At 40.5% G+C, this 27,124-nt stretch overlaps 1 protein-coding gene across 1 annotated transcript; it reads right to left on the bottom strand.

Moving 5' to 3' along the window:
- Positions 1-1,056: 1,056 nt before the first annotated feature.
- Positions 1,057-8,776, bottom strand: LOC117432346 (V(D)J recombination-activating protein 1). The gene is made up of 2 exons (XM_034054123.3): positions 7,414-8,776; positions 1,057-5,343 (listed from the first exon to the last, which is right to left on the bottom strand). The coding sequence occupies exons 1-2, from the start codon at positions 8,774-8,776 to the stop codon at positions 3,602-3,604; spliced, it is 3,105 nt and encodes a 1,034-aa protein (XP_033910014.2). The 3' UTR covers positions 1,057-3,601.
- Positions 8,777-27,124: the final 18,348 nt, after the last annotated feature.

Raw genomic sequence — 27,124 nt, 5'->3', positions numbered from 1 at the left:
GAGTACAATGAAACACAGTATACATACATAGTAATATCGATCTAACAGGAATACACTTAATCATTTACAAAAAATGAACAATTCGATTTTTAAATGAGATATATGAATATTTAAAAAGAAAATGTATAATTCAACATATGAATTAGTATTATATGATAAACAAAGAAAAACCTGGGAATGCATGAAAAAAGGTACTGTTACCTTTGTGATCTCGAACACTAGTGTATTTTCTATGCATATTCTGTTGATCATATTAAAAACGTATCATCAAAATAACGTTATATTACATGATAATAAAAAAATAAAAAAGTTAGCCTGTTACGTTCCTTATGGAAAATAGTAAAACCTGTATCTAGACACCTTGCAGAAAAACCTGTATCTAGCAGAAAAACAGCCACCTGTCTGATGCTGACACAAGTGGTCGGAAGTATTGAAATAAAAAAGCCACACCATCTTGTATTTTTCCAAGTAACAACCTTTAAATTAAACTGTTTGTGAATAGAGCAGCCGATTTTTAGTCTGCATTTCTAGATGAGCCATTAATTATTATTTAGTTACACAATAACAGCTACCCTGTGATTTCTTAAAATTGAGGCATCAAAATTCAATCTGTACTTGCGATTGAGTGGGTTACAGTTATAATTGCTTTGTTGTTTCAGTAAAAGTACGTTTCTTAAAATACAGTAATGCTACCTATTTATTAAAAAACCCAGCTACAAACAATAGTACATTGAACTGATATTGATCTCAATAACAAGGCCTGCACTTTTTGCCCACAATTCTTTATGAATATCAATAAAAGTCCCTAGAAGATTCTCTTTTCACCAACAAAGAAAATAATTGTATAGCAAAATCTAACTAGTCTGCATTGTTTTAAGTGTACATGCCTATCTACCCACTAGACCAGTGGTTTTCAAACTGGGGTACGTGACCTCTCATCAGGGGGTACGCTAGAAAAACCTGTAATGGCGGACAGTGTTTTTTTTTTTTTTTTTTTTTTACCACATTGTAGTACTTTGCAACTTAGCAATCAAATCAACAATGTTGAATCACCTTTCAAATAAAACCGCAACTGTACTGGTGAACATTTCCTTTCTGTTGGGCGAGGTGAACTCTATAAACACCCAGCCGGCTGCTGACAGTGAGTGAGCGTTGAGTGCACACATGGCTAATTTACATATTTAAATAGCAGGGCAGTGGTGCTGCAGTCTGTGGGCTAAAAACAAAAACAACTCAGATTGTCATTGTGCGATGTTGCTTCTTTTAAAAATGTGCAGTATTTACTAGGTAAGTTTACTATCTGGAGTTTAAATGTTCAGTGTTATTAGTTTAATCAGTTCAGTGTTTTATCTACGTTTACATTTTTAAATAACAGTATTACTGAGTTGAGCTGGCAGCTGGGCTGCCCTGCTTGGACAGTGAAATCACTCACTTGTTCTGAGCTAGAGCTGGAATGACATGACTTATCTTTACTTGCAGTGCTTGTAAGTGTTTATATCATTATTAATTAATTTATTGAAGAACTGCTTTATCGTGTGAGTGCATTACCCTATGTCTCCACACCGGTAATTATTAATAAAAGCAAAAGCATAATATTATTATTATTACAAAAATGGAACCCCAGGATTAAAAAAAAAAAAAAAATCCCAAAATCCTGGGATTGGGAAAAGTGTCTGGAATTGGATTCCCTACTCCAGACCTACTGAGTGTGTTCATATCATACAGCGAGTGCACATCAACACGCTTTAATTGTCTTACAGCTGATTAACATGAACAGACTTCTGCACTAAACACTTTAACATGTAAGCATTTAGATAAAAGTAATTTTTGACTGCCTGATTAAATATCCACTTTCTGCTTACAACAAATTAGCTTTTGTAAATATTCACTTCACAACAATGTGCTTATTCTGGCTGGATTCGATATCGCACAAGACACACACAGCATTTTACATTGTCCCTGCACAAGTGTTCTACGAAAAAATTAGTTCAATTGAAAAAACCAAAAAATGCCTATACTTGTAACTTTTTAAAATGTTATTATGCAAACTGCCCCATCTGTTTTCTCTCTACATTTCATTTATTGGAAGAAATGCATGAATTTTGTTCAGAATTGCTTTCTGATTTTGTTTTAAATTTGAACCTTGTAAATTTTAACGTTTTGTTTTTGGACTCTTAATTTTGACTCGTGTCGGCATACTTATTGGAGTATGAAAATTGTATTTTATTTTGTTAGTTTTTAACAGCAGTTTTCCATTTACAGTACTTTACAGTTTAGTACTTGGCTAAACTCTAGCCCATCCTCCTTTCCTGTGTGCCTTCTGAACCAACAAATCGAGATGCATTTTTTTAATGGCCCGCTTAAAGTTTTTTGTAACTTAAAGTCCTATTGGTTAATTTTTTAAAATACAGAATTTCATACCCTCTGTGCATGGCTGTATTGTTCACTAATCAGGGCTTAGCTTTACTGAAATCTGCCCTGCAACACATTACAAATCTGAAACCGAAATATTGGCTTGCGATCTAATTGGCCTCATTCTAACAAGCCGTTATTGGCTTCTGGTGTCTAAAGTTAAGAGGTTTTGCAAGTACTTAATCTAGTAATTAGAAAAAAAACATATTTTTTTCCCTGTTTTCATAGGTATATTATGACCCTATATCAGATAGGGGTACGCGGTAGACTAGATTATTTGGAAAGGGGTACGGGGCCTAACAAGTTAATAATGTAATTCAACAATAACAAAATAGATATTCAAACCCTTTTCACATTTATTTTAAAAAAACTAACCAAGACACATGTATTTTAACCATTAAACTAGTTTTATACATGCTCTAGTGACAATTTTCTTTAAATAATCTACCACCTTATAAAATTTACCTAGCATTTTTCTAAAAAGTTACCAACCATGAATACAAATAAATTAATTAACATCCCATTAAAAAGACCTGCAAAAATGTTAACATCTTTCAAGATAAATTGTTCATTAACTCAAGTAAGAAACACGATCAGCTTAATATTATACTTTGCTCAACTGCTTTTAAACAGTTGAAAAACAAAACTATAGGAGTTACCAGAGTAACCCAAAATGGGCGAGGGCCTGTGAATAGGGCTTATTACAGTAAAATTGATGCAGTTATTTTTCCTTTCTATGACCTTACCTTAACTCTCCTAAACTTTTTCCAAAACAACAGTAGGTCAACAAAAGGATAACCATCACAGTTTTCAAATAAAAACAGAAATTGAGTTGGGTTCTTTGAACCTAAATAACCTTTGTGCAAACCTATCCTTATTTTTTTTTTAAATTTCACATAAACTCTCTAATTGTAGTCAGAAAAAATATGGGCCAAAATAGTCTATATCAGACATAGCTCATTCCACCTTGTTTTCTTACAAACAAACCAACCAGGTTGGCTCAATCAGGACTAAACCCTTCCACTAACGAAACTGAATTAGTTCAGAATGTCTTCCCCTAACCTGACTGGTATAGCCTATTTGAAGAACTCTGCCTTCAAACTCCCAAGCCACAGGATACCGGTAGGAGATGACTGATGTGAAATACTTCTAGGTAGAACAGCCCTTTTCTAGCATAGTTTTGGCTTGATCAAAACTCCAAGGAGTCTATCAGATTGATAGCATCGTCCTGGGTCTCCACAGGATTTATTGTGGCCTCTAAGGCTTTGGCTGAGTTCTTATGTGCCTCCATAAACTTTTGGAGGTACTTGGAAGTATAAAGCCAGTGATGCTTGAGAATGTCCTCCAGCTCATAGCACTTGGACTGCCTGGCGTTCATCTTGCGGAACCGACGGAAGAGCTTGTTCCCGGACTCATTGCCCTCACTGGCCCAGGCCCCTATGGAACCCTCCCTTTCAATGATTTCAGGCACATGGGCCAAGGTCTTGTGGAGGTAGTTGGTGATCTTTCCATCATATCTGTACTTGAAGGTAGTGGAGAGGAGCTCTGCAAAGCGCTGTGAGTTGAAGCTGTAACGGCAGAGCAAGTCTGGGCACTCTTTGGCTGGGCAGTTGGCACGCCAGACAGGCTTCATTTGGATGTAAAGGTGCACAAGCTCCCTGAGGGCCTCTCTTCGTTCTTCAGATGGGACAAGCTCACAGACAGCTTCTACTGTCTCCTTAGTCATCAACTTGCGGGCAAAATTGCCATTCATCCTCATGACAGGTCTAAGGTTCATCTTCTTCCTCAGCTGCTTGTCTAGGGCAGATTGCCACCTTTTCCTCTCCTCGTGGGTAGGGTTGTGATTCTGGTAGACTTCCCCTATTTCATCCTGGAATATTTTGTAGAACTCTGTAGCATTGCCAATGTCACAGTGAAGGGCGTCAATGGAAGGCTGCGTTTCCATAAAGGGCTTGGCTGAAACTCCCTTCACTCTGTCACGGAGTTCATCCACTGACTCCGAGTAGGGATTGGACCGCCATATCTCGTAGCGATCTAGGTTCTCCTCATGGTTCCTGGTGACAGAGTGAAGAACCATATTCTGGGCAGCTTCACCTCTGGTGGCATCACAAAGGGTACAGATATAGGTTGACCCTGAGGCCTCCAATCCTTCAACATCCCTCACCAGCTTCTCATCATACCCTGTGCCCCTAAAGATAAATCGAAAGGACCTAGACAGCCCACCAATCTCCAGGATCAGGCGACTCTCTTTCATGGCTTCCCGTTCGGCCAGCACTGGACCCAGAATAGCCGTCAGTGTCTCATGGTCAGATTCATCTGCAAACATCAAACACAGGGGTTTGCAGCAGAGCTCTGAGTTTGGCTTGTGTTCCTGAAAGACATTTATGTTTTCTCCATCTTCGTTCTTGGTGGTAATAGACATGATGGTGAAGGAGAAGCGGATAGCTTTCTCTGGGAGCAATGGTCCACCTCCGTGTTTCTCACTCACATCGCCCATTCCATCGCATGACTCCTTGATCACCACTGTGAAGACCTCTGTGGAGGAGTCGTCCAGTCCTTGCTCATTAACGCCTTCCAGGATGTCTTCCTCCAGGTCCTTCAAGGCTGAAACCAAGGCAGCATCATAGCGGAACCTGCGAGCAATAGTGTCCATTTGAGAGTCCTCCACAGAAACTGTCCAGCCTGACAACCCATCAATAATCCCCACCTCTGTGCTGCTGGAGACGTTCTTTAGGGCTGGCTGCCACTCAAACGGGTGGTATCCTGGCAGCAAAACCTTTTCTGCATTACGGAGGGCATGCAAGGGCTGAAAGATCTGCCTTCCGCTGGTTGCTTTTACTGTCCTGTACATTTTATGGTACTGACTGCAGCTCAGGAAGGTGTTCACCCGAATGGCTAGACATACAGCTGGGTGCAATCTGGATCCTCTACCTATAGAAAGAATGTAAATGCATTAGCGCAGATGTTACAACTTAGTAAACATACACACATTTGGAACACACACTATTATTATTTTGCATTAATATAACTACCGTATTCCTTGGAATTTAAGACGCCCTTGAATTTAAGATGCAGCCCAAATTTCCCACCCTCAATTTGAGGAAAAAATAAAACATACAATAAATATGTATTTACAAAGATACAACCTCAATTAAAGTGAACATATTAGCCTTTACTGACTCCCTATGCAATATAGAATTGAGTTTAAGATTTTGCTGTTAACCTACAAGGCCCTGAGTGGATTAGCACCTAGTTATTTGCAGGAGTTACTGACCCTGTATCTTCCAAACCGCACTCTGAGTTCACAGGATGCGGGGCTGCTGGTTATTCCTAGGGTCAACAAAAGCAACATAGGAGGTAGGGATTTTTCTTGTAGAGCTCCTAAATTATGTAATGCTCTGCCTTCATTTGTCAGGGAAACTGGGACCGTTAGTTTTCAAGTCAAGACTAAAAACGCACTTTTATAAATGCCTTTCTTATCTTAGTGGCTTTTAATGTAACTTTAAAATTGCTGCTTTTTTATTATGTGCATACAGTTTTTTAAATGGTCTGACTGTGGCAGTTGTATGTGTGACATGCTATACAAATGTATCGTGGTTTGTTTTTTTCTGCTATGTACTGTACAGTGCTTTGCGATACTTTTGTATAAAAAGCGCTATGTAAATGCAATAAATAAATTAATAAATAATAAAATAATTAATTATGCATATGGAGGCAGTTTGCAGACATCTGCTGTCACACAGAGCATTACAGTTATGTGCTGCTTCTCATTTCCAGTCGTACTCACACCTGTTTTTCTCCCAATTTGTGAACTGTGGTTTTGCTTGGCATGTTGAAAAAATATGAGGGTCTGATCAGCATTTCCGATCTGTCCCAGCTGGTACTGTTTTTTAGAAATGCTGAAATTTCATTTTGTACAGTTTTTTTAGGTTTCTGTTCAAATGTCCGTTTATTTACAATGTTTCGGTTGTGTAGATGCTTTACATGACGTTCCTGAATAAAACTACGGCTTATATTCAATTGTTTGTCCTTTCATTTATAATATTTATGTTGTTTTTAATATGATGATTGACTGGTCATGGTTGTTCAGGTATGTCTATAAACGCGGTTGTTCTAGTGTTAACACAATCATACTGAAGTGGGCATCTAGGACCGCGATCGTGTAAACTTACAGGGCCACCATACTTTGCAGTACAGGCTTGAAACACATATCATTTGATAGGGGAGGGACTGACATTCACTTCCTGGTAGTTTTTTTTTTTTTTTGTGTCTAAAGGGCATGGAACGTCTCAGCACCAACTTGAATCAATTTACGTGTATACTGGCTTTTTAAAAATTACATTCCTTACAGCTAAACTGACAACATGACAAACTACCTAAACACTGAGTCTATTTATGTACATTTTGATTTATTTGGGCATGTATCAATTTACAAACCTCACCTACAACACCTGATCCAGCTACTGGTGTTGAAAACTGGCTACAAAACCCTAGTACTACTAAGTAACTACTAAGTAATAATAGAGAAAGCCATATAAACGTATCTGCTGGCTCCTCCAAACAAGACTCAAAACCAACCAATCAAGCAGTGAATCCTGTTCCTGTCACTACTAGCCAATCCACTCCCTGTCAGCTCAAATGACGCTCCAATAACAAGCAGTTCAGACCATCGTACACGGACTGTTCAGTAATTGTTCTGTTCATTTCTCAGACAATGTCCAGATTATAAATAGGGGCTTAAAACCCTAAAAAGTTAATACAAAATACAAATAGACAGCTATTTGTTTCTGATGATTTAAAAACAGGGCAGCTGGCTTTACTCCCTGGAGGGAGGGAGAGAGAGAGAGAGAGAGAGAGAGAGAGAGAGAGAGAGAGAGAGAGAGAGAGAGAGAGAGAGAGGAGTGTTTTGATATTATTATTATTAAATATAATATGCACATGAGAGCTTTTTGCAAGTTTACAAATAACAGCAGTATAAAAACTTTAAATGGGTTATTTCACCTTGCATGATTGCCTCTAGTTCATCAGCCTGTCTGTGCTCGTTGCCAGCTCTCAGGGCCAGTAGGAAGAGTGTTAGGCAGACAGACTTGATGTCCCCTCCTTCCTCTTTATCTGCAAAGATTTTCACCTGGTGTTTTAGCTCCTTCAGTCTGTGTTTCTGGGCCCTTCGGGTTAGAGAGAGCAGGTGCTGCCTCGGGCGCCCCCCCTTATTGATGGGTGAATAGACTTCATTGCCTTTGACCTCTTGATGACTGAGGGTGTGGGTTCCATAGTGTTCCAGCCTCACCTGCTCCTTACAGCCTTCCAAAGGACACCGGACCACCAGTGAATAAATAACATTCATGAAAGCTTTGGCTGGGGTCACCAAATCCGTCGGGATGCAGGGTTCCCTACAAGCAGGGCAGTGCGTTCCCAGAGCCCGAATGTACTTCAGGATACAGGTCCTGCAAAAGAGGTGCTTGCAAGAGGACTGGACAGGGTCGGCCAGCAGATGATTACAGACCTGGCAGGAGACAGACCGCACAAAGTCAACAGGATAGTCGACTGCCAAGAGCCTGGATTCAAGGTGAACCTTCTTGCAGTGGGTGATCTTCTTTACCCAGAAGCTCCTTTGACTTTGAGATTTGGGCCAGAATTTTGCTTGACCGTGAGCATTGGACCGACGGCTTCTGTTTTCCTTGAGGTCCACTTTAGCTCTCTTGGCTAGCTGAGCTGCCTGGGGCTTGATCTTTCTTTTAAGAGAACCCACAACCCGGGAGCACAACCTGCACTGTGCAGAGTGAGGCATCCACTGGGGAACTCGGATTCGAGAGAAGCAGCAGAAGCCACCTCCTCTGATAGCGACCTTACAGCAACCATGACAGAAAAATATGGGGTGGACAGTCTCCAGGTCTCCAGTCACATCTACCTTAAAAACCTTCAATATGACCTCTGGCCAGGCCCTGGCCTTGCAACCCATCTTCTTCAGTGCCTCTCGGCTCATCTCATCCAAAGCACCTTGGACCTCATGCTCCAGGTTGGTCCTGTCTCTTTTCAATGCACCACCACACAGTCTACACAGACGTCTTAAGTGCGCCATGTGCATTTCAATCTCCACGATCTTCAGGTCCACTCGGTTGTTATCAAATGACTTCCCACCTAAACATACTTTCATGACACTAGCAGAGGGAGGTTTCTCATCTGCCATCTCAGCTTCTTCTGGAGACTGTGACACTGTCTGTTCTACTGGCTGGTTTTCTTTGTCTTGGGCCAAAGGAGCTCTCTCAAAGGATTTAATCCGAAAGAGTTTGAACTTCCAGTCAGAAAACTTAGAGTAGGGGTGCTGGATCTCTGCAGGAATGGAGCGCAGAAGAGTGTCTGCCATTGTAACCACTGGACAATTCCTGAAAATCAAATAAGATAAAAAAAAAGACTGTTGAATACACTTTGATACAAGAAGGTTGTGTATTTGTATGTGGCTTAAACTATTGATGTGTAAAAATGACTTTCTGACGCTTGTGTGTGTAAACAATGGCTCATTGAATTATTCAGGTTTAAGAGTCCGGGACATTTTTAGTCTTGGTGCTTCCTCCAAACACAGCCAGTTGAAAAGAAGCTGGATAAATTTGGGGACATCATCTACGCATATGGAAGTGAGAGGTTTGGAGTTGAAAAAAGGAAGGAAAAAGTACAAACTATTCCTGGAAAGTCTAGACGGCAGCAGGAGATTGAACGCTTAGTTAGAGAAAGGAGACAGCTGAGGAACCAATGGAGAAGAGCAGAACAAAGTCAGAAGGAGGGACTCAATCTCTTACAAAGGGTCATAAAAGATAAGCTTGCAACATTGCGCAGAGCTGAGCGCCTACGGAAACGCTACAAAAAGAAGGAGCGTGCGAGAGCTAACTTTTATAAAGACCCATTCAAATTTGTAAAGAAGTTATTCACCAGTGAGAAGAATGGCACACTAAAAGCATCTAAGGTTGAGCTGGAGAGATATTTGGAGGAAACACATACAGATTAAAAAAGGCAGGAGCCTATGTCAATTCCGTCAGACATCCCACCTATCAATCCACCAGAATACCAAATGGAGGACTGTGCACCTAAGTGGAAAGAAATAGAGCAAGCTGTGAAAAAAGCAAGGGCTTCATCAACTCCAGGGCCTAATGGAGTTCCGTACAGAGTGTACAAGAGTGCTTCAGGAGTTCTACGAATTCTGTGGAAATTGATGAAAGTGGCATGGGAAAAACAGGTTGTACCAAGAGCATGGCGCCGAGCAGGTGGAGTCTTTATACCTAAAGAAAAAGATTCTACAAGCATCAGTCAGTTTCGTCCCATTTCCCTATTAAACGTAGAAGGCAAGATTTTCTTCAGCATTATTGCTCAGAGATTGTCAGCTTACCTATTAAAGAACTGCTTCATTGACACTTCAATACAAAAAGCGGGCATTCCAGGTTTCCCAGGTTGCTTAGAACACATCAATGTGATCTGGCAACAAATTCAATCAGCTAAAAAGGAGAGGAAGGAGCTCCATGTGACATTCCTGGATTTGGCTAATGCATATGGTTCAGTGCCACATGAACTACTTTGGGCAGCATTTGATTTTTTCAGTGTACCGATGACAATAACAAATTTGGTGAAAGCCTATTTTGGAGATTTGCAATTCAGTTTTTCAATTTCAGAATTCAGCACTACATGGCAATTCCTAGAGGTTGGAATAATGGCAGGATGCACCATTTCTCCACTGGCTTTTACCATGGCAATGGAAGTAATCATTAGGGCATCAAAATGGGTAGTAGGAGGAGAGCGCTTGGCTTCTGGAATGCGACTACCACCAATTCGAGCATACATGGATGACATGACAACCATGACTACAACAGTAGCCTGCACTAATCGATTATTGGGCAAATTAACCAATAACATTGAATGGGCACGAATGCAATTCAAGCCCACTAAATCAAGGAGCATCTCTATAATTAAAGGCAAAGTAGTAGATAAAACATTCTTCATTAATGGTGAGGCAATACCAACAGTGTCTGAGAAGCCAGTTAAGAGTCTTGGGAGATGGTACGACAGGGATCTAAAGGACACAGTTCGTGTGGGAGAAGTTAGACAACAAGCAGTGGAAGGGTTGAAGAGCATAGACAGCTGCGCTCTACCAGGTAAACAAACTCTGGTGCTTTCAGTTTGGTCTACTGCCGAGGTTGCTGTGGCCACTGACTGTGTACAAGGTTTCTTTGACAACAGTAGAGAAGCTGGAAGCTTTAATCAGTTCATACATCAGGAAATGGTTGGGAGTTCCACGCTGCCTCAGCAGAGTGGGACTTTATGGTAAAGGAATACTGCAGCTACCAGTCTCTGCTCTAACCGAGGAGTTTAAGTGTGCCAAGGTCAGACTGGAAATGACATTAGTAGAGTCACGCGATAAATGCGTAAGGGGGGCAGCACCTGTGTTGAAAACTGGAAGAAAGTGGGCGGCAAAGAAAGCTGTGGAAGATGCAAAGGCTGCCCTTCGAATTGGTGATATCATGGGGCAAGTTCAGCATGGAAGAAGGGGTCTTGGTTTCAGTTCAGCTCCTCCTACATGGCACAAGGCAGCCCCAGCTCAAAGGAGGAAGCTGGTAGTCAACGAGGTGCAAAAGCAGGAGGAGAGGATGAGGTGTATAAAGGCCATTTCCCAGGCCAAGCAGGGAGAATGGATGAGATGGGAGAGTGTGGAACAACGCAAGATTGGCTGGCAAGACCTATGGTCAATGGAACAGAGCAGGATCAGTTTCCTCATCAGGTCAACATATGATGTTCTCCCACCACCACAGAACCTAAACTTCTGGGTAGGAGAGGATCCCTCATGTCCTTTGTGTTCATCACCTGCAACATTAAGGCACATTTTGACAGGATGTAAGGTGGCTCTTAGCCAAGGACGGTTTACTTGGCGCCATGACCAGGTGCTGCGATGTTTGGCCTTAGCATTGGAAGACAAGCGTAACATGACCAGTAAGTTGTCACCTGTTCCATCAAAACATTACACACAAAAGACAACATTCCTCCGCCCGTGGGCTAGTCGACGAAACACTGAGGATGGAAGGTGCCCACTTGAAAACCCCAGAGATGTTCCCTACTTAGCTCAATCCAGACGGTTGTCATGCTGATGCGCGGGGAGGCCGCACTTTGGTTGATCCCCGGAGCCAGCATCGCAGCCGTTGTGTGTGCTGATGCGCCAGGGAGGCAAAATAAGCTGATCCCTGGAGCCAGCATTACACTTCAGCCATTAACACCAGACAGAAGGATATCTACATCATCATATGGAAGGAAACGTAAATGGATGGAGACACATATGGATCACATTAGTTTACTGTAAAGCTGTAAAGTCTTAGTTGGTGCTTATCTTGGCGAGAGCCGAGTTCAAATCAGCATGAAGTTTTAACATCTACTCTCGTGTAATGGAAATCATTGTCACTTTTTTTACTACTGCTCCTAGCTCAGGAGTTCTACTGCCACTCTTTTTGTACATTATAATATACATTTGTTTTATTGGAGGGGCAGCTGTTTCTATTGGCCACTGGGAGGCAGTACATTTTTAGCAGACTTGTATGTAGTTTTTTTTAAAAGGGAAAACTTCTTGTAAGGGACAAAGTGCAAAAACACAAACCACACGATTTCCTGTCTACACCAAACTATAACATGATAACAATTCCGGGTGTTTTTATTCCAAACTGTCACAAAACTGGAGGCAGGTCAACGACTAACAGAGGCAGGAAGCATGATCTAAATACATAAAACAGTCATTCAGTGCATTTACATGAACACAATAATCTCAATAGTTTAAAACTAATTAAAAACAAAAAGTGGCCTCTTTCAGCAGATATCTTAGGCTTCTATTATGCCCAGCCTCTGAAGAATTTAAGAAAGAATCAAAGTGTTTTAGAATGTATGTATGCTCAGGTGGTACTAAGCTGGTAATGCTTGGAGTCTGTATTGAAATTATTATTATTATTATTATTATTATTATTATTATTATTATTAATTTCTTAGCAGACGCGCTTATCCAGGGCGACTTACAATTGTTACAAAATATCAGTACAAAATATTGCATTATAAGATACCACATTACAAGTTATCACATTACAGAATACCATAATCAAACAAAAACACATTGGAAATGTGGAAAAAACACCAAGTTATCAAAAGTGCCCAGCCATTAAAGTGGAGATATCAAAAACACAAGCCAAGTTTCAAGAAACCATTAGTGCAACCTTGCCCAGCACAAAGCAAATAGGCACAACTGTAAAACCAATGGGGGCCAAGGTTGCCCCAATTGTTTCTACTAACTTGGCTTGTGTTTTTTTCAGGCACAATAAAAGTGGATCGAACTTTCATCAATAAGGGTGTGTGCTAATAATAATAATAATAATAATAATAATAATAATAATAATAATAATAATAATAATAATAATAATAATAATAATAATTTCAATACAGACTCCAAACATGACCAGCTTAGTACCACCTGAGCATACATACATTCTAAAACGGGCCCAGATGTGACAGAGAACTCTTGTTTTGTATTTAAAATGTAGGCTTATCATTTTCTTTTTAGTACAATTGTAAATCTTGATTGGCCAAATGGACAGGTGATTCCACATGACCTGACCTGCCTGTGTGAAAAGGATAATAAACACAAATACATTTCTATGAAAAACATTGCTTAAGGCTGGTAAGCACTGAGATCATTTGATTAAATAGGTTTGAATTGAATGTATTAGACAAAGAAATAAAGGACATGTGCTAGAAAAGTTTTATGCATGTTAAAGTTATGTGTGAAAAAGTATGTATGTTCAATGAAAGTGTCACTCATATCAACTACATTTTTTCACATTAAAAATGTGTTTGTTACACATAAATAAAATGCATTTAATTTTTTTTTAAGTTTGCAATATAAACCCTGCGAGGGAGGGTCATGCTTCCAATGCAGCTTGCAATGCTGATGCCCTAGCTTTCATCGAAACCAAGTCATGCTTCCAATGCAGCTTGCAATGCAGATGCCCTAGCTTTCATTGAACCCAAGTCATGCTTCCAATGCAGCTTGCAATGCAGACGCCCTCGCTTTCTCACCACAAAGTTTGTCCTTCCATTTCACAACATTTGCAAGTAGTATAGCAGTAAAGCTACAGTTTTTAATAAGCAACAAGACGAACAAGATTTTGTAAATAATGATTATGTGTTATCCTGATTGTATTGAAAGCTTGGCAATGCCATTGTATTAACCCAACAGCAATAGTTCAGTCTGTTATGTACCGCTATTGTATTAACCCAATAGCAATAGTTCAGTCTGTTCTGTACAGGTATTGCCCTCATGACATGGCTTTTAGGAGAAAAATCCACATGCTAAACAGAACACCTGAAAACCCCTGATATCACAAAGTAATATAGTTAAACATACTGCACATTTTACACAGTCAGCCTTCCATTGTTTAATATTGATTTAAACCATTTAAATACATAATAATAAACAGGCAGCTCTCACCATGTTCTTGGTTTCTATTCAGTCCCTGCATGATGGGATGCTTTACAAGCTCTTCCAGTTATTTTGTTCAGTTCTTTTTTTGTCACAAACATTGCATACTTCCACACAGTCACTTACTATTACAACAACACTCTTCTGTTTTCTTACCTTGTTTTTCTGTCTATTAAGAACTCCTCACATCTGCTGTCAAAGCAGGTTCTGCATGAGCACACAAGGCTTGGGGAGCTTGTGGTAACTTCCACTCTGTTCACATTGGTATTAATGTACTGCAGTAAAGAGAGTGTACCTGCAGTAACTCCCTGTATTTATATATACATCAGTATCAAATACCAACGCATGCTACCGCACCTGAGCCTCTGCTGGCTTCCCCACAACCCCAGATAAGACTGATAACACCCTCACCTGCTTCTTTACTGTTGTTGTGGCTTTAAGGAGTTTGCCCCAAACAGGTGTTTCAAAGAAATAATGTAGGTTAGTTTTGGGGCCACTCTAACAGACAATTCAACACTGGTGGCCTTATATTTCAAATTTAAGACTCATTTGCATGCTAGCTTTTCCCTGCTTGTTAGGAATTCCCAGCACTTGGTTCCAGACTTTTTTGTCTTGATTCCTCTTTGCTTCCTCTTTCAGTTGAGGACCCTCATTTCCAAGGATATAGCCCAGATGCCTTGTCTCCATCCTTGCCAAAGCACACTTCTGCGGGTTGATGGGAAGGCCTGCATTTTTTTATTCTGTTGAACACAGACTTCAATATTACTCCCATAATAAGGGAGTTACTATACAAATATACAATAATAATTGTCACCTTTAAAAAAAAATCTATTTCTTCCCATGGGTTAATTTATTTTAATTATCCTGCTGTATTCAAGCAGTGTAAAGTTGTACAATTGTACCACACTTTACATTTATTATGGTGGATGTGCCCTCACTATACTTGGGTTAGGGTTATAATTATAATAGCAGTAAGTACTGGGTTAGGGTTATAATTACAATAGCAGTAAGTACTGGGTTAGGGTTATAACTTTTGTTCAAGTAAAGTACAAGTGTGACAAACCACAATTCAATAATACAGCAGGTAATAGTGATAGTTACATCAGGATATGATTAAATAGAGATAGTTACATCAGGATGTGATTAAATACAAAGTACTACAGGTTAAAAACTTGGCAGATTACAGTATTCTGAAGTACAGGATTAAATGCAGTAAAATAGGGGCTGATAAGAGCAAAATAAAGCACATTTACATGAAGGGTGATAGTGTCCCAGGATACAAACAGAGGAGTTCTACAGGTGCTCTTTGAAGAGGTGAGTCTTAAGGAGGCGCCGGAATGTGGTCAGGGACTGGGCAGTCCTGACATCTGTAGGAAGGTCATTCCACCACTGCGGAGCAAGGGTGGAGAAGGTGGAGATGGGCAGCAGTGTGGAGTAGTGGTTAGAGCTCTGGACTCTTGACTGGAGGGTTGTGGGTTCAATCCCCAGTGGGGGACACTGCTGTTGTACCCTTGAGCAAGGTACTTTACCTAGATTGCTCCAGTAAAAACCCAACTGTATAAATGGGTAATTGTATGTAAAAAATAATGTAATATCTGTATAATGTATAATGTGATATCTTGTAACAATTGTAAATCGCCCTGGATAAGGTCGTCTGCTAAGAAATAAATAAAAGGAGCGGGCTTTGGAGGCAGGGGAGCGTAGTGGTGGTAGAGCTAGTCTTCTAGTGCAGGCGGAGCGGAGAGGTCGAGTGGGGGTGTAGGGAGAGATGAGGGTCTGGAGGTAGCTGGGTGCAGACTGGTCAAGGCATCTGTAGGCTAGTACAAGAGTCTGATCGGGAGCCAGTGGAGCGAGCGGAGTGGTGGAGTAGCGTGGGCGAAGCGAGGCAGAGAGAACACCAGGCGGGCAGCAGAGTTCTGGATGAGCTGGAGCGGACGGGTGGCGGACGCAGGGAGGCCAGCCAGGAGGGAGTTGCAGTAGTCTAGGCGGGAGAGTACCAGGGCCTGGACCAGGAGCTGGGTAGCATAGTTGGTGAGGAAGGGTCGGATTCTTCGGATGTTGCTCAGGAAGAATCGGCAAGTGCGTGCCAGAGTGGAGATGTGCTGGGAATAAGAGAGGCAGGGGTCCAGGGTGATAGCAGTAAGTACTGGGTTAGGGTTATAATTATAATAGCAGTAAGTACTGGGTTAGGGTTATAATTATAATAGCAGTAAGTATTGGGTTAGGGTTATAATTATAATAGCAGTAAGTATTGGTCACACCCTGCCTTACTAAGATGGCTGCGTTCCATTATATATATATATATATATATATATATATATATATATAATTTCAGTGGTGGCTGGTGAGGTCTGTGGCAGGGGAGGCGGGAGCGCGAGTGAGAATTAGTGAGCTTGAGTTGTGGCTGAACCCAACTGTACGGCACTCTAATGTGTGTTGGTGTGTATCAGAGGAGCCTACCTGTGTATATAAGGGTGTCACAGAGCAGCTCACAGGTTGATGGTGTTAGTGTGGAAAAGGCTCCCTAGGTGGGTGGTTAGCTGAAGACGTATTATTCTCCCTCCCTTTCTCTGATCACAGGGCGTCACACAGCAGGGCAGTCTGGGTGGATGGCTGTTTGAGGTCTACTCTGTCTTTTTCAATCCCTCCTTTTCTCTCTCTCTCTATCTCTGGTCTGTCTCCCTGTCTTTACTGTTTCACTGCTGGTAATCTACTGTAATAAACAAAATAATAATGTAATCTAATCTACTGTATTAATGAAAAAAAATTGCATGTTTGCTTGTTTGTTTTAAATTTTTGGAGAAGTATAGTTAATTAAATATAATTAAATGATATATTAATATTACATGAGCTACACCATAGCTAGTGCTTCCTTGTTCTGCATTTAACCACCAATGTAATTAGAAGAAAAAAAGAGAATCCCCCAGCTATAAATGTATTTGAACTATAATGTAGATCACATACAAATGTCCAGAAATAAGCATACAACTGTATAATGTATCATCTCAGTAAAATTGTAATAATTTCATAATAAATAATAATAACAATAATAAACATAACAATTAAGCACAAATGTTATGAGAACACTGAAAACTAACTGACTTACACAAACAAAAGTTGGCTTTATTAAGAATTTCATAGTAAAAATGACAATTTTAAAATTTATAATAGTTACGTTGTTGATTAAAAAAAAAAGACCTCCTCTCCTACCTCCCCAATTACTAAGGCTTCCTCCAAATATATTAATATTTCCTAATTCGTGTAACTGCGGTAATTAAAATTGTCAAGTTCAAAATTCCAGTTGCATCTAGCTCACTCTGTCTGTATCTCTCGCTCGCTCTCTCTCTCTCGCTCTCTCACTGGGGCAGTTTACAAGCAAAAACTGAAACGCGTGACAACAGATCTCTCCAGCTTTTTTGGTCATGACAGTTCTGCTTCCACGTTTACATGAGAGTTTATTTTAGAGAGATAATTTAGTTGTCCAAATGCAAATGACCTCATTAATAATAACATTATGGGAGGGTTTATTTAAATATCACCAAGCGCGCTGAAAAAAGATGCTGCGCGATAAAGTATATCGTTCAAATAATGCATAGGGGATTACATGAGGCTTTACGTGCTAGGCAGAGATGAAGAGAAGGTTATCCCCCATCTGTCTAGAATGCAAAAGGCTTGCAGTTAAAAATGGTTCATGCTGCCAAGAAGAAGAAAATAATAATAGTTACTACAATACTATTATTGTTTAGAATTAGTTGTTCTAGAAATGGTAGAAGTATCATGTTTACAAAAACCGACAGCACTCACCAATTCCCATAACTGCTTTTCTTATGCTTCTTAGGCTACTGATGTCCTTTCACACAACTATATACAGTGCCTTGCGAAAGTATTCGGCCCCCTTGAACTTTGCGACCTTTTGCCACATTTCAGGCTTCAAACATAAAGATATGAAACTGTAATTTTTTGTGAAGAATCAACAACAAGTGGGACACAATCATGAAGTGGAACGAAATTTATTGGATATTTCAAACTTTTTTAACAAATAAAAAACTGAAAAATTGGGCGTGCAAAATTATTCAGCCCCCTTAAGTTAATACTTTGTAGCGCCACCTTTTGCTGCGATTACAGCTGTAAGTCGCTTGGGGTATGTCTCTATCAGTTTTGCACATCGAGAGACTGAAATTTTTGCCCATTCCTCCTTGCAAAACAGCTCGAGCTCAGTGAGGTTGGATGGAGAGCATTTGTGAACAGCAGTTTTCAGTTCTTTCCACAGATTCTCGATTGGATTCAGGTCTGGACTTTGACTTGGCCATTCTAACACCTGGATATGTTTATTTGTGAACCATTCCATTGTAGAGTTTGCTTTATGTTTTGGATCATTGTCTTGTTGGAAGACAAATCTCCGTCCCAGTCTCAGGTCTTTTGCAGACTCCATCAGGTTTTCTTCCAGAATGGTCCTTTATTTGGCTCCATCCATCTTCCCATCAATTTTAACCATCTTCCCTGTCCCTGCTGAAGAAAAGCAGGCCCAAACCATGATGCTGCCACCACCATGTTTGACAGTGGGGATGGTGTGTTCAGGGTGATGAGCTGTGTTGCTTTTACGCCAAACATAACGTTTTGCATTGTTGCCAAAAAGTTTGATTTTGGTTTCATCTGACCAGAGCACCTTCTTCCACATGTTTGGTGTGTCTCCCAGGTGGCTTGTGGCAAACTGTAAACGACACTTTTTATGGATATCTTTAAGAAATGGCTTTCTTCTTGCCACTCTTCCATAAAGGCCAGATTTGTGCAGTATACGACTGATTGTTGTCCTATGGACAGAGTCTCCCACCTCAGCTGTAGATCTCTGCAGTTCATCCAGAGTGATCATGGGCCTCTTGGCTGCATCTCTGATCAGTCTTCTCCTTGTATGAGCTGAAAGTTTAGAGGGACGGCCAGGTCTTGGTAGATTTGCAGTGGTCTGATACTTCTTCCATTTCAATATTATCGCTTGCACAGTGCTCCTTGGGATGTTTAAAGCTTGGGAAATCTTTTTGTATCCAAATCCGGCTTTAAACTTCTCCACAACAGTATCTCGGACCTGCCTGGTGTGTTCCTTGTTCTTCATGATGCTCTCTGCGCTTTAAACGGACCTCTGAGACTATCACAGTGCAGGTGCATTTATACGGAGACTTGATTACACACAGGTGGATTCTATTTATCATCATTAGTCATTTAGGTCAACATTGGATCATTCAGAGATCCTCACTGAACTTCTGGAGAGAGTTTGCTGCACTGAAAGTAAAGGGGCTGAATAATTTTGCACGCCCAATTTTTCAGTTTTTTATTTGTTAAAAAAGTTTGAAATATCCAATAAATTTCGTTCCACTTCATGATTGTGTCCCACTTGTTGTTGATTCTTCACAAAAAATTACAGTTTCATATCTTTATGTTTGAAGCCTGAAATGTGGCAAAAGGTCGCAAAGTTCAAGGGGGCCGAATACTTTCGCAAGGCACTGTATATTAGTCTTAGCCAACTGCGTAACTGTTAATGTGCTAAACAAAAGGATTATGCGTTCAATAATCACACATATGTGTTAATGTGGAACAAATATATTAAAAACAGCTCATGATGTGTTGGTTTCAAACACAGGTACTTTGTTGAAATATTAAAATTAATTATGCAGAAAATGTGGAAACTTACACAAACGCTGTTAATATAATAAATACATAATTTGTGTGTATTTGCTAATTAGTTAAAAGGGTATATAAAATCATAGGCCTACTTACAACGTAGTTGTGACAAAAATGGATGGATGGAGAAAACGCAGATAAACACTGGCTAGATTAAGTCTTGTATGGGAAGAGCTCCTTCAGTCCCATGCAATGGGTTTGCAGGAAAGGAATCGTGCATCTATTGCTTTCTTATCTAAAGCTTTCTTTCCAGCAGACACCCTCATCCACTTTGTTACTATGTACAGACCTCTATTTGTGCATCGTCAGGAAAGACGAATGCGGGCGCATCATCGTCCTTCTGTTTGGTGGGAGGAGATTGTGCTTCACGTGTCTTTCTCTGACAAACAATGGATTTCAACATTTCGGGTCATCCGACCTACGTTTGACCAACTGGTGGAACTTGTACGGGTGGACATGGAGCCATCACCAATACATATCCATACACCTGTGCGCTGCAGAAGCGAGTGGGTATTGCTCTGTACAAACTTCTCGGACCGCTGATTCCGCAGGACTGCACAAAGCAGGAGCTGGGGTAGGCACCTGCAGTTCTCTTGTTATTGTGTGCAGAAATTTGGCGTGCAACGCAGCCACCTCTTGGTGCTGTTGATCAGCGTGGTCCAGCCTTTCAAAAAGGTGGCTGTATTGCCGATCCTGCCTGGCAGCGGTGCGTGCAATCAGATGGTATATCCTTCTGTACTCCAGGCGCATTAGACGATGCTCCTGGATCAGCAGCTACAGCAGCTACAGCGTTCAAACCAACTTTAACTTAAAGAAGAACAGTTGTGAATTGCTTCACAGCTTTTGTTTTACATGAGAAGCCAATAATATGTGAAAAACAAAACATATCGCATACGCGCACACACATATCGCATATGCGCACACACTTAGCCTGACATGTGTAAAATGGTTTGATATCCCAAACCATTTGTTTTTTCACAAATTATTATTAGGATTCACATGTAAAACAGAAGCTGTGAAACAATTCACAACTGGTCTTCTTTAAATTAAAGGTACACCACTGGTTACCTCACTCCATTTCGAGGTTTCTCCTCTAATCAGTACTTTCTGTTTTCTACCTGTTAACCACTCCCTAATCCATGTGCATGCATTTCCTTGAATCCCTATTGCGTTCAGTTTGAGAATTAATCTTTTATGCGGGACTTTGTCAAAAGCTTTCTGGAAATCTAAATAAACCATGTCGTATGCTTTGCAGTTGTCCATTTTCAATGTTGCATCCTCAAAAAAGTCAAGTAGGTTAGTTAGACATGATCTCCCTTTCCTAAAACCATGCTGGCTGTCTCCCAGGATATTGTTACCATATAGGTAATTTTCCATTTTGGATCTTATTATAGTTTCCATAAGTTTACATATAATAGAAGTCAGGCTTATTGGTCTGTAGTTACCTGGTTCAGTTTTGTCTCCCTTTTTGTGGATCGGTATTACGTTTGCTATTTTCCAGTCTGTCGGTACAACCCCTGTGTCAAGAGACTGTTGCATGATCTTGGTTAGCGGCTTGTAAATAACTTCTTTCATTTCTTTGAGTACTATTGGGAGGATCTCATCTGGCCCAGGGGATTTGTTTATTTTAAGAGCTCCTAGTCCCTTTAACACTTCTGCCTCTGTTATGCTAAAGTTATTTAAAACTGGATAGGAACAGGTCGACATGTGGGGCATGTTGTCCGTGTCCTCCTTTGTAAAAACCTGTGAAAAGTAATCATTTAATATATTTGCTATTTTTTTTTTCTTGATCTATGATTTTGCCATTTGTGTCTCTTAGACATTTAACCTCCTCTTTGAATGTTCTCTTGCTGTTATAATATTGGAAAAACATTTTGGAATTGGTTTTAGCCCCCTTAGCAATATTGATTTCTATCTCTCTCTTGGCCTTTCTAACTTCCTTTTTGACTTGTGTTTGCAGTTCCAAGTACTCTTTCTGTGTGCTTTGTTTTTGGTCCCTTTTAAACGCTCTGTAAAGTGCCTTTTTTCGCTGAATTTTTTTTTTAATTGATCTATTAAACCATTTTGGCCATTTTGTTTTAGATTTAGATTTGTCTACTTTTGGGATGTAATTGTTTTGTGCCTCTAGTACTACATTTTTAAAAGACAGCCACCCTTTTTCTGTGGCTGTTTTCTCTATTTCACTCCAATCTACTTCCGTTAGTCTCGGTTTCATACCTTCATAGTTTGCTTTTCTAAAATTCTAAACCTTAGCTTTAGTCATTACTTTTGGGGTTTTAAAAAATATTTCAAATGAGACCATGTTGTGGTCTGAGTTTGCCAATGGCTCTCTGACCTCTGTTTTAGTTATTCTGTCTTCATTATTTGAAAAGACTAAATCAAGGCATGCCTCCCCTCTAGTCGGTGCCTTGACAAATTGCGTTAGGAAGCAGTCATTTGTCATTTCCACCATTTCAATTTCGTCCGTCGTGCCCCCCATTGGGTTTTCCCATTTTATATGGGGGAAGTTGAAATCCCCCATTAGTATGGCTTTTCCTTTTCTACACGCATTTCGAATGTCATTGTACAACAGATTATTTTGCATCAGCGTCTGAATTTGGCGGTCTATAGCATGCTCCTATTATTATGCCCTTTGAATTTGTGTCCATTATTCTGACCTATATTGATTCTGCATTGTTTTCTTTGTCCTGATTTAACACCTGGGCTTCAAGGCTATTTCTTATGTATAGCGCTACCCCTCCGCCTCTTCTGTCCTGCCTGTCTTTCCTATACAGTGTGTACCCACTAATATTATATTCGTCTCCATCACTCTCAGACAACCAAGTTTCTGTAACACCTATCACATCGTAGTTACTTGTTAGTGCAGTAGCTTCAAGTTCTCTAAAATTTTGTTTCTGAGACTTCTAGCATTAAGATAAATACATTTAATAGTGGTCTTACCTGAGTTGTTGCCCTTGTTTTGATGTGGTCTCCCTTCTGTTTTTTTGTTTTCTCCCCCCTTCCTTTGTAGTTTAAATGCTTCTGGACCTCCTGAAGGATCCTTTCTCCGAGTAGATTGGTTCCCTTTCTGTTTAAGTGCAGTCCGTCCCACCTGTATAGATAGTCCTTGTTGTAGAAAGTGCTCCAATGTTCAAGAAAGGTGAAGCCTTCCTGTGTGCACCATGATTTCAGCCATGCATTTTGATTTTGTATTTCCAGCTGTCCATATGGTCCTTTGCAAGGCGCCGGCAGTATCCCAGAAAATACCACAGTTTTGGTTTTGTCTTTTAATTTCCTTCCTAGCTCTCTGAATTTGTTTTGCAGGGATCTTGGCCTGTCTCTTCCAATGTTGTTTGTACCAATGTGGACGACTACTACCAGCAGCCTGTCCACGTTCTCAGTGATGTGCTTGACAGAGGCTCCTGGAAGGCAGCACACTGTTGTAGTAAGGGGGTCCAAACTGCGAACTGAACTTGCTGTGTTTCTCAGTATGGAGTCCCCAACAATCATGACCTCCCTTCTTTTTGCTGGCTGGTCAGCACTGTTTATAGGGTCCTGGGTGTTATTTCTTTCATTCTCTTAATGTTGGTTTTGGTCATCTAAATGTTGAAGTGGCTCAAATGTGTTGGCTGTCTGGATTTCTGGTGGTTGTGTTTGACGAAGTTTCTTTTTTTCCCTGCGTCTGCCTATCTGAACCCAGCTGTTTCGACTCTCTTCCATCTCCCTGGTGGCTTTCAGTCTGCTAGGGGTGCAGACTTCCATGAATTGTGGGTGTGTCAGCTCCTCAAGCTCCTGTTGCTGTCTCATTTCCTCCATCTCCTTTTCTAGCAGGCTTAATCGCTGAAGCAAGTCCTGGATCGTGCAGCACTTTACACAAACTTGGTTGAGCTCTGTTGGGTTTTCTCGGATTTCCCACATCATGCAGTTGTCACAGATTACTGGCTTGAAGACCATTTTTTGTTTAGTGTAGCTTCTGCAGCTGTCAACCTGCTTTCCACTGCTTCTAACTGCGCTGTACTTGTCCACGACTGTACTTCTCCCACGATGTCGCTTCCACACGCTGTCGCTTAGAAGACTGCCTGCCTTTTGTTCGTTTGTGTTTGTGCTGCGTGCTCTGCTCCTCCCCCGTGTCCCAGAACGCCGCGGGATTTGAATCAGCTGCTCCGAGTTTCAGCTGATCAGAAAAATACACGCAGCTGCAAGGCTTTAAGCTGCAATGTTTTCTGATTAAAGCAACTCCAGATCTAAAGATGTAATTCCTCCTTTCTGCTTCTAACTTACAATGTAATTCCTCCTTTCTGCTTTGTTTTTGCTAGTTTTTCTTGTTTTAATGATTTACGACGACTGCATTGCAGATTCACAGAACCAGCACCGGATCAGGAGCAGCCAGGGTGAGATCTTCTTCAATTGTTTCTATATTGGATTACAGTTTTTTTTTTCTGAATGGCCATTCATGTGATTTATTTTTGGGATGGTTGGCATAGGATTTTTCCGGGACATTGTTTGTTTTTTTGGTGATTTATATATTGCTTTTATTATTTTGTTTGATCGGGACTGTATTTTTGGTAGCCTCTGTTTGGCCCCTTTTTCGTAATTATTTTCGCTGTGGCAATTGACTGCTATTATTAGTCACCTTTGTTACAGCGTGACACGTCATGAATGCACTATAGTAGCGCGATTAAAACTTGCATGTAAACACCGCCACTGTTCTGCGCTCTCACTGTTCTCAATCCTCGTTCTCTCGCACATGTGCAATACAGGGTCGGTGGCGCTGTCTCCCTGTACTAAAAATATTACTGTGCTTAATCCAGTAAGAGAACGCTTTCTATATATATAATTATTCTTACATAATGTAATGTGTACAGAGAACACAGAGGTTAAGAATATATTTACATTTTTTTTATTCAGGTTTTGAGGAGGTATTTCTTTATCTTAGGAGGTTTTTTATTTATTTATTTATTTATGCATGTATTTATTTGTTGGTTTAGTTAGTTCGTTATTCATATATTAGGCTAACCAACTAACAAATAAATATGTGCATAAATAAATAAATAAAACTTCCTAAGAAAGAAACACCTCCTCAAACCTGAATAAAAAAAAATTAGTAAAACATGTAAATATATTATTATTATTATTATTTATTTCTTAGCAGACGCCCTTATCCAGGGCGACTTACAATCGTAAGCAAAAACATTTCAAGCGTTACAATACAAGTAATACAATAAGAGCAAGAAATACAATAACTTTTGTTCAAGTAAAGTACAAGTTTGACAAACCACAATTCAATAATACAGCAGGTAATAGTGATAGTTACATCAGGATATGATTAAATAGTGATAGTTACATCAGGATGTGATTAAATACAAAGTACTACAGGTTAAAAACTTGGCAGATTACAGTATTCTGAAGTACAGGATTAAATGCAGTAAAATAGGGGCTGATAAGAGCAAAATAAAGCACATTTACATGAAGGGTGATAGTGTCCCAGGATACAAACAGAGGAGTTCTACAGGTGCTCTTTGAAGAGGCGAGTCTTAAGGAGGCGCCGGAATGTGGTCAGGGACTGGGCAGTCCTGACATCTGTAGGAAGGTCATTCCACCACTGCGGAGCAAGGGTGGAGAAGGAGCGGGCTTTGGAGGCAGGGGAGCGTAGCGGTGGTAGAGCTAGTCTTCTAGTGCAGGCGGAGCGGAGAGGTCGAGTGGGGGTGTAGGGAGAGATGAGGGTCTGGAGGTAGCTGGGTGCAGACTGGTCAAGGCATCTGTAGGCTAGTACAAGAGTCTGATCGGGAGCCAGTGGAGCGAGCGGAGTAGTGGAGTAGCGTGGGCGAAGCGAGGCAGAGAGAACACCAGGCGAGCAGCGGAGTTCTGGATGAGCTGGAGCGGACGGGTGGCGGACGCAGGGAGGCCAGCCAGGAGGGAGTTGCAGTAGTCTAGGCGGGAGAGTACCAGGGCCTGGACCAGGAGCTGGGTAGCATAGTTGGTGAGGAAGGGTCGGATTCTTCAGATGTTGCTCAGGAAGAATCGGCAAGTGCGTGCCAGAGTGGAGATGTGCTGGGAATAAGAGAGGCAGGGGTCCAGGGTGACTCCAAGGTTCTTAGCTGAGGAAGAGGGAGAGAGTGTGGTAGATTCCAGAGGAACAGTGATGGAGAGATCAGAGGAGGGGGAGGAGGAGGGAAAGAAAAGGATAACTGAGGATAAATGAGGTCCGACCTACAATTGAACTTGTATCTGGAGTTGTAGTCCTGAGACCGGAGGGTGGTGGGTTCAATATCAGGACACTGCTACTGTACCCTTGAGCAATATATTGCTCCAGTAAAAACAAAAAAAACAGAAGGGAGACCACATCAAAACAAGGGCAACAACTCAGGTAAGACCACTATTAAATGTATTTATCTTAATGCTAGAAGTCTCAGAAACAAACTGTTAGAACTTGAAGCTACTGCACTAACAAGTAACTACGATGTGATAGGTGTTACAGAAACTTGGTTGTCTGAGAGTGATGGAGACGAATATAATATTAGTGGGTACACACTATAGAAAAGACAGGCAGGACAGAAGAGGCGGAGGGGTAGCGCTATACATAAGAAATAGTCTTGAAGCCCAGGTGTTAAATCAGGACAAAGAAAACAATGCAGAATCAATATGGGTCAGAATAATGGACACAAATTCAAAGGGCATAATATTAGGAGCATAATATTAGGAGCATGCTATAGACCCCCAAATTCAGACACTGAGCAAAATAATCTGTTATACAATGACATTCGAAATGCGTGTAGAAAAGGAAAAGCCATACTAATGGGGGATTTCAACTTCCCCCATATAAAATGGGAAAACCCGATGGGGGGCACGACGGACGAAATTGAAATGGTGGAAATGACAAATGACTGCTTCCTAACGCAATTTGTCAAGGCACTGACTAGAGGGGAGGCATGCCTTGATTTAGTCTTTTCAAATAATGAAGACAGAATAACTAAAACAGAGGTCAGAGAACCATTGGCAAACTCAGACCACAACATGGTCTCATTTGAAGTGTTTTTTAAAACCCCAAAACTAATGACTAAAGCTAAGGTTTACGATTTTAGAAAAGCAAACTATGAAGGTATGAAACAGAGACTAACAGAAGTAGATTGGAGTAAAATAGAGAAAACAGCCACAGAAAAAGGGTGGCTCTTTTTTAAAAATGTAGTACTAGGGGCGCAAAACAATTACATCCCAAAGTAGACAAATCTAAATCTAAAACAAAATGGCCAAAATGGTTTAATAGATCAATTAAACGCACTTTATAGAGTGTTTAAAAGGGACCAAAAACAAAGTACACAGAAACAGTACTTGGAACTGCAAACACAAGTTAAAAAGGAAGTTAGAAAGGCCAAGAGAGATAGAAATCAATATTGCTAAGGGGGCTAAAACCAATTCCAAAATGTTTTCCCAATAATATAACGGCAAGAGAACATTCAAAGAGGAGGTTAAATGTCTAAGACACAAATGGCAAAATCATAGATGAAGAAAAAAAAATAGCAAATATATTAAATTATTTTACAAAGGAGGACATGGACAACATGCCCCACA

Source organism: Acipenser ruthenus, chromosome 27, assembly GCF_902713425.1.
Source record: "Acipenser ruthenus chromosome 27, fAciRut3.2 maternal haplotype, whole genome shotgun sequence".
Taxonomy (NCBI): Eukaryota; Metazoa; Chordata; class Actinopteri; order Acipenseriformes; family Acipenseridae; genus Acipenser; species Acipenser ruthenus.
The sequence above is the reverse complement of the archived record's forward strand: the minus strand, read 5'-3'. Positions and strand labels throughout refer to the sequence as shown.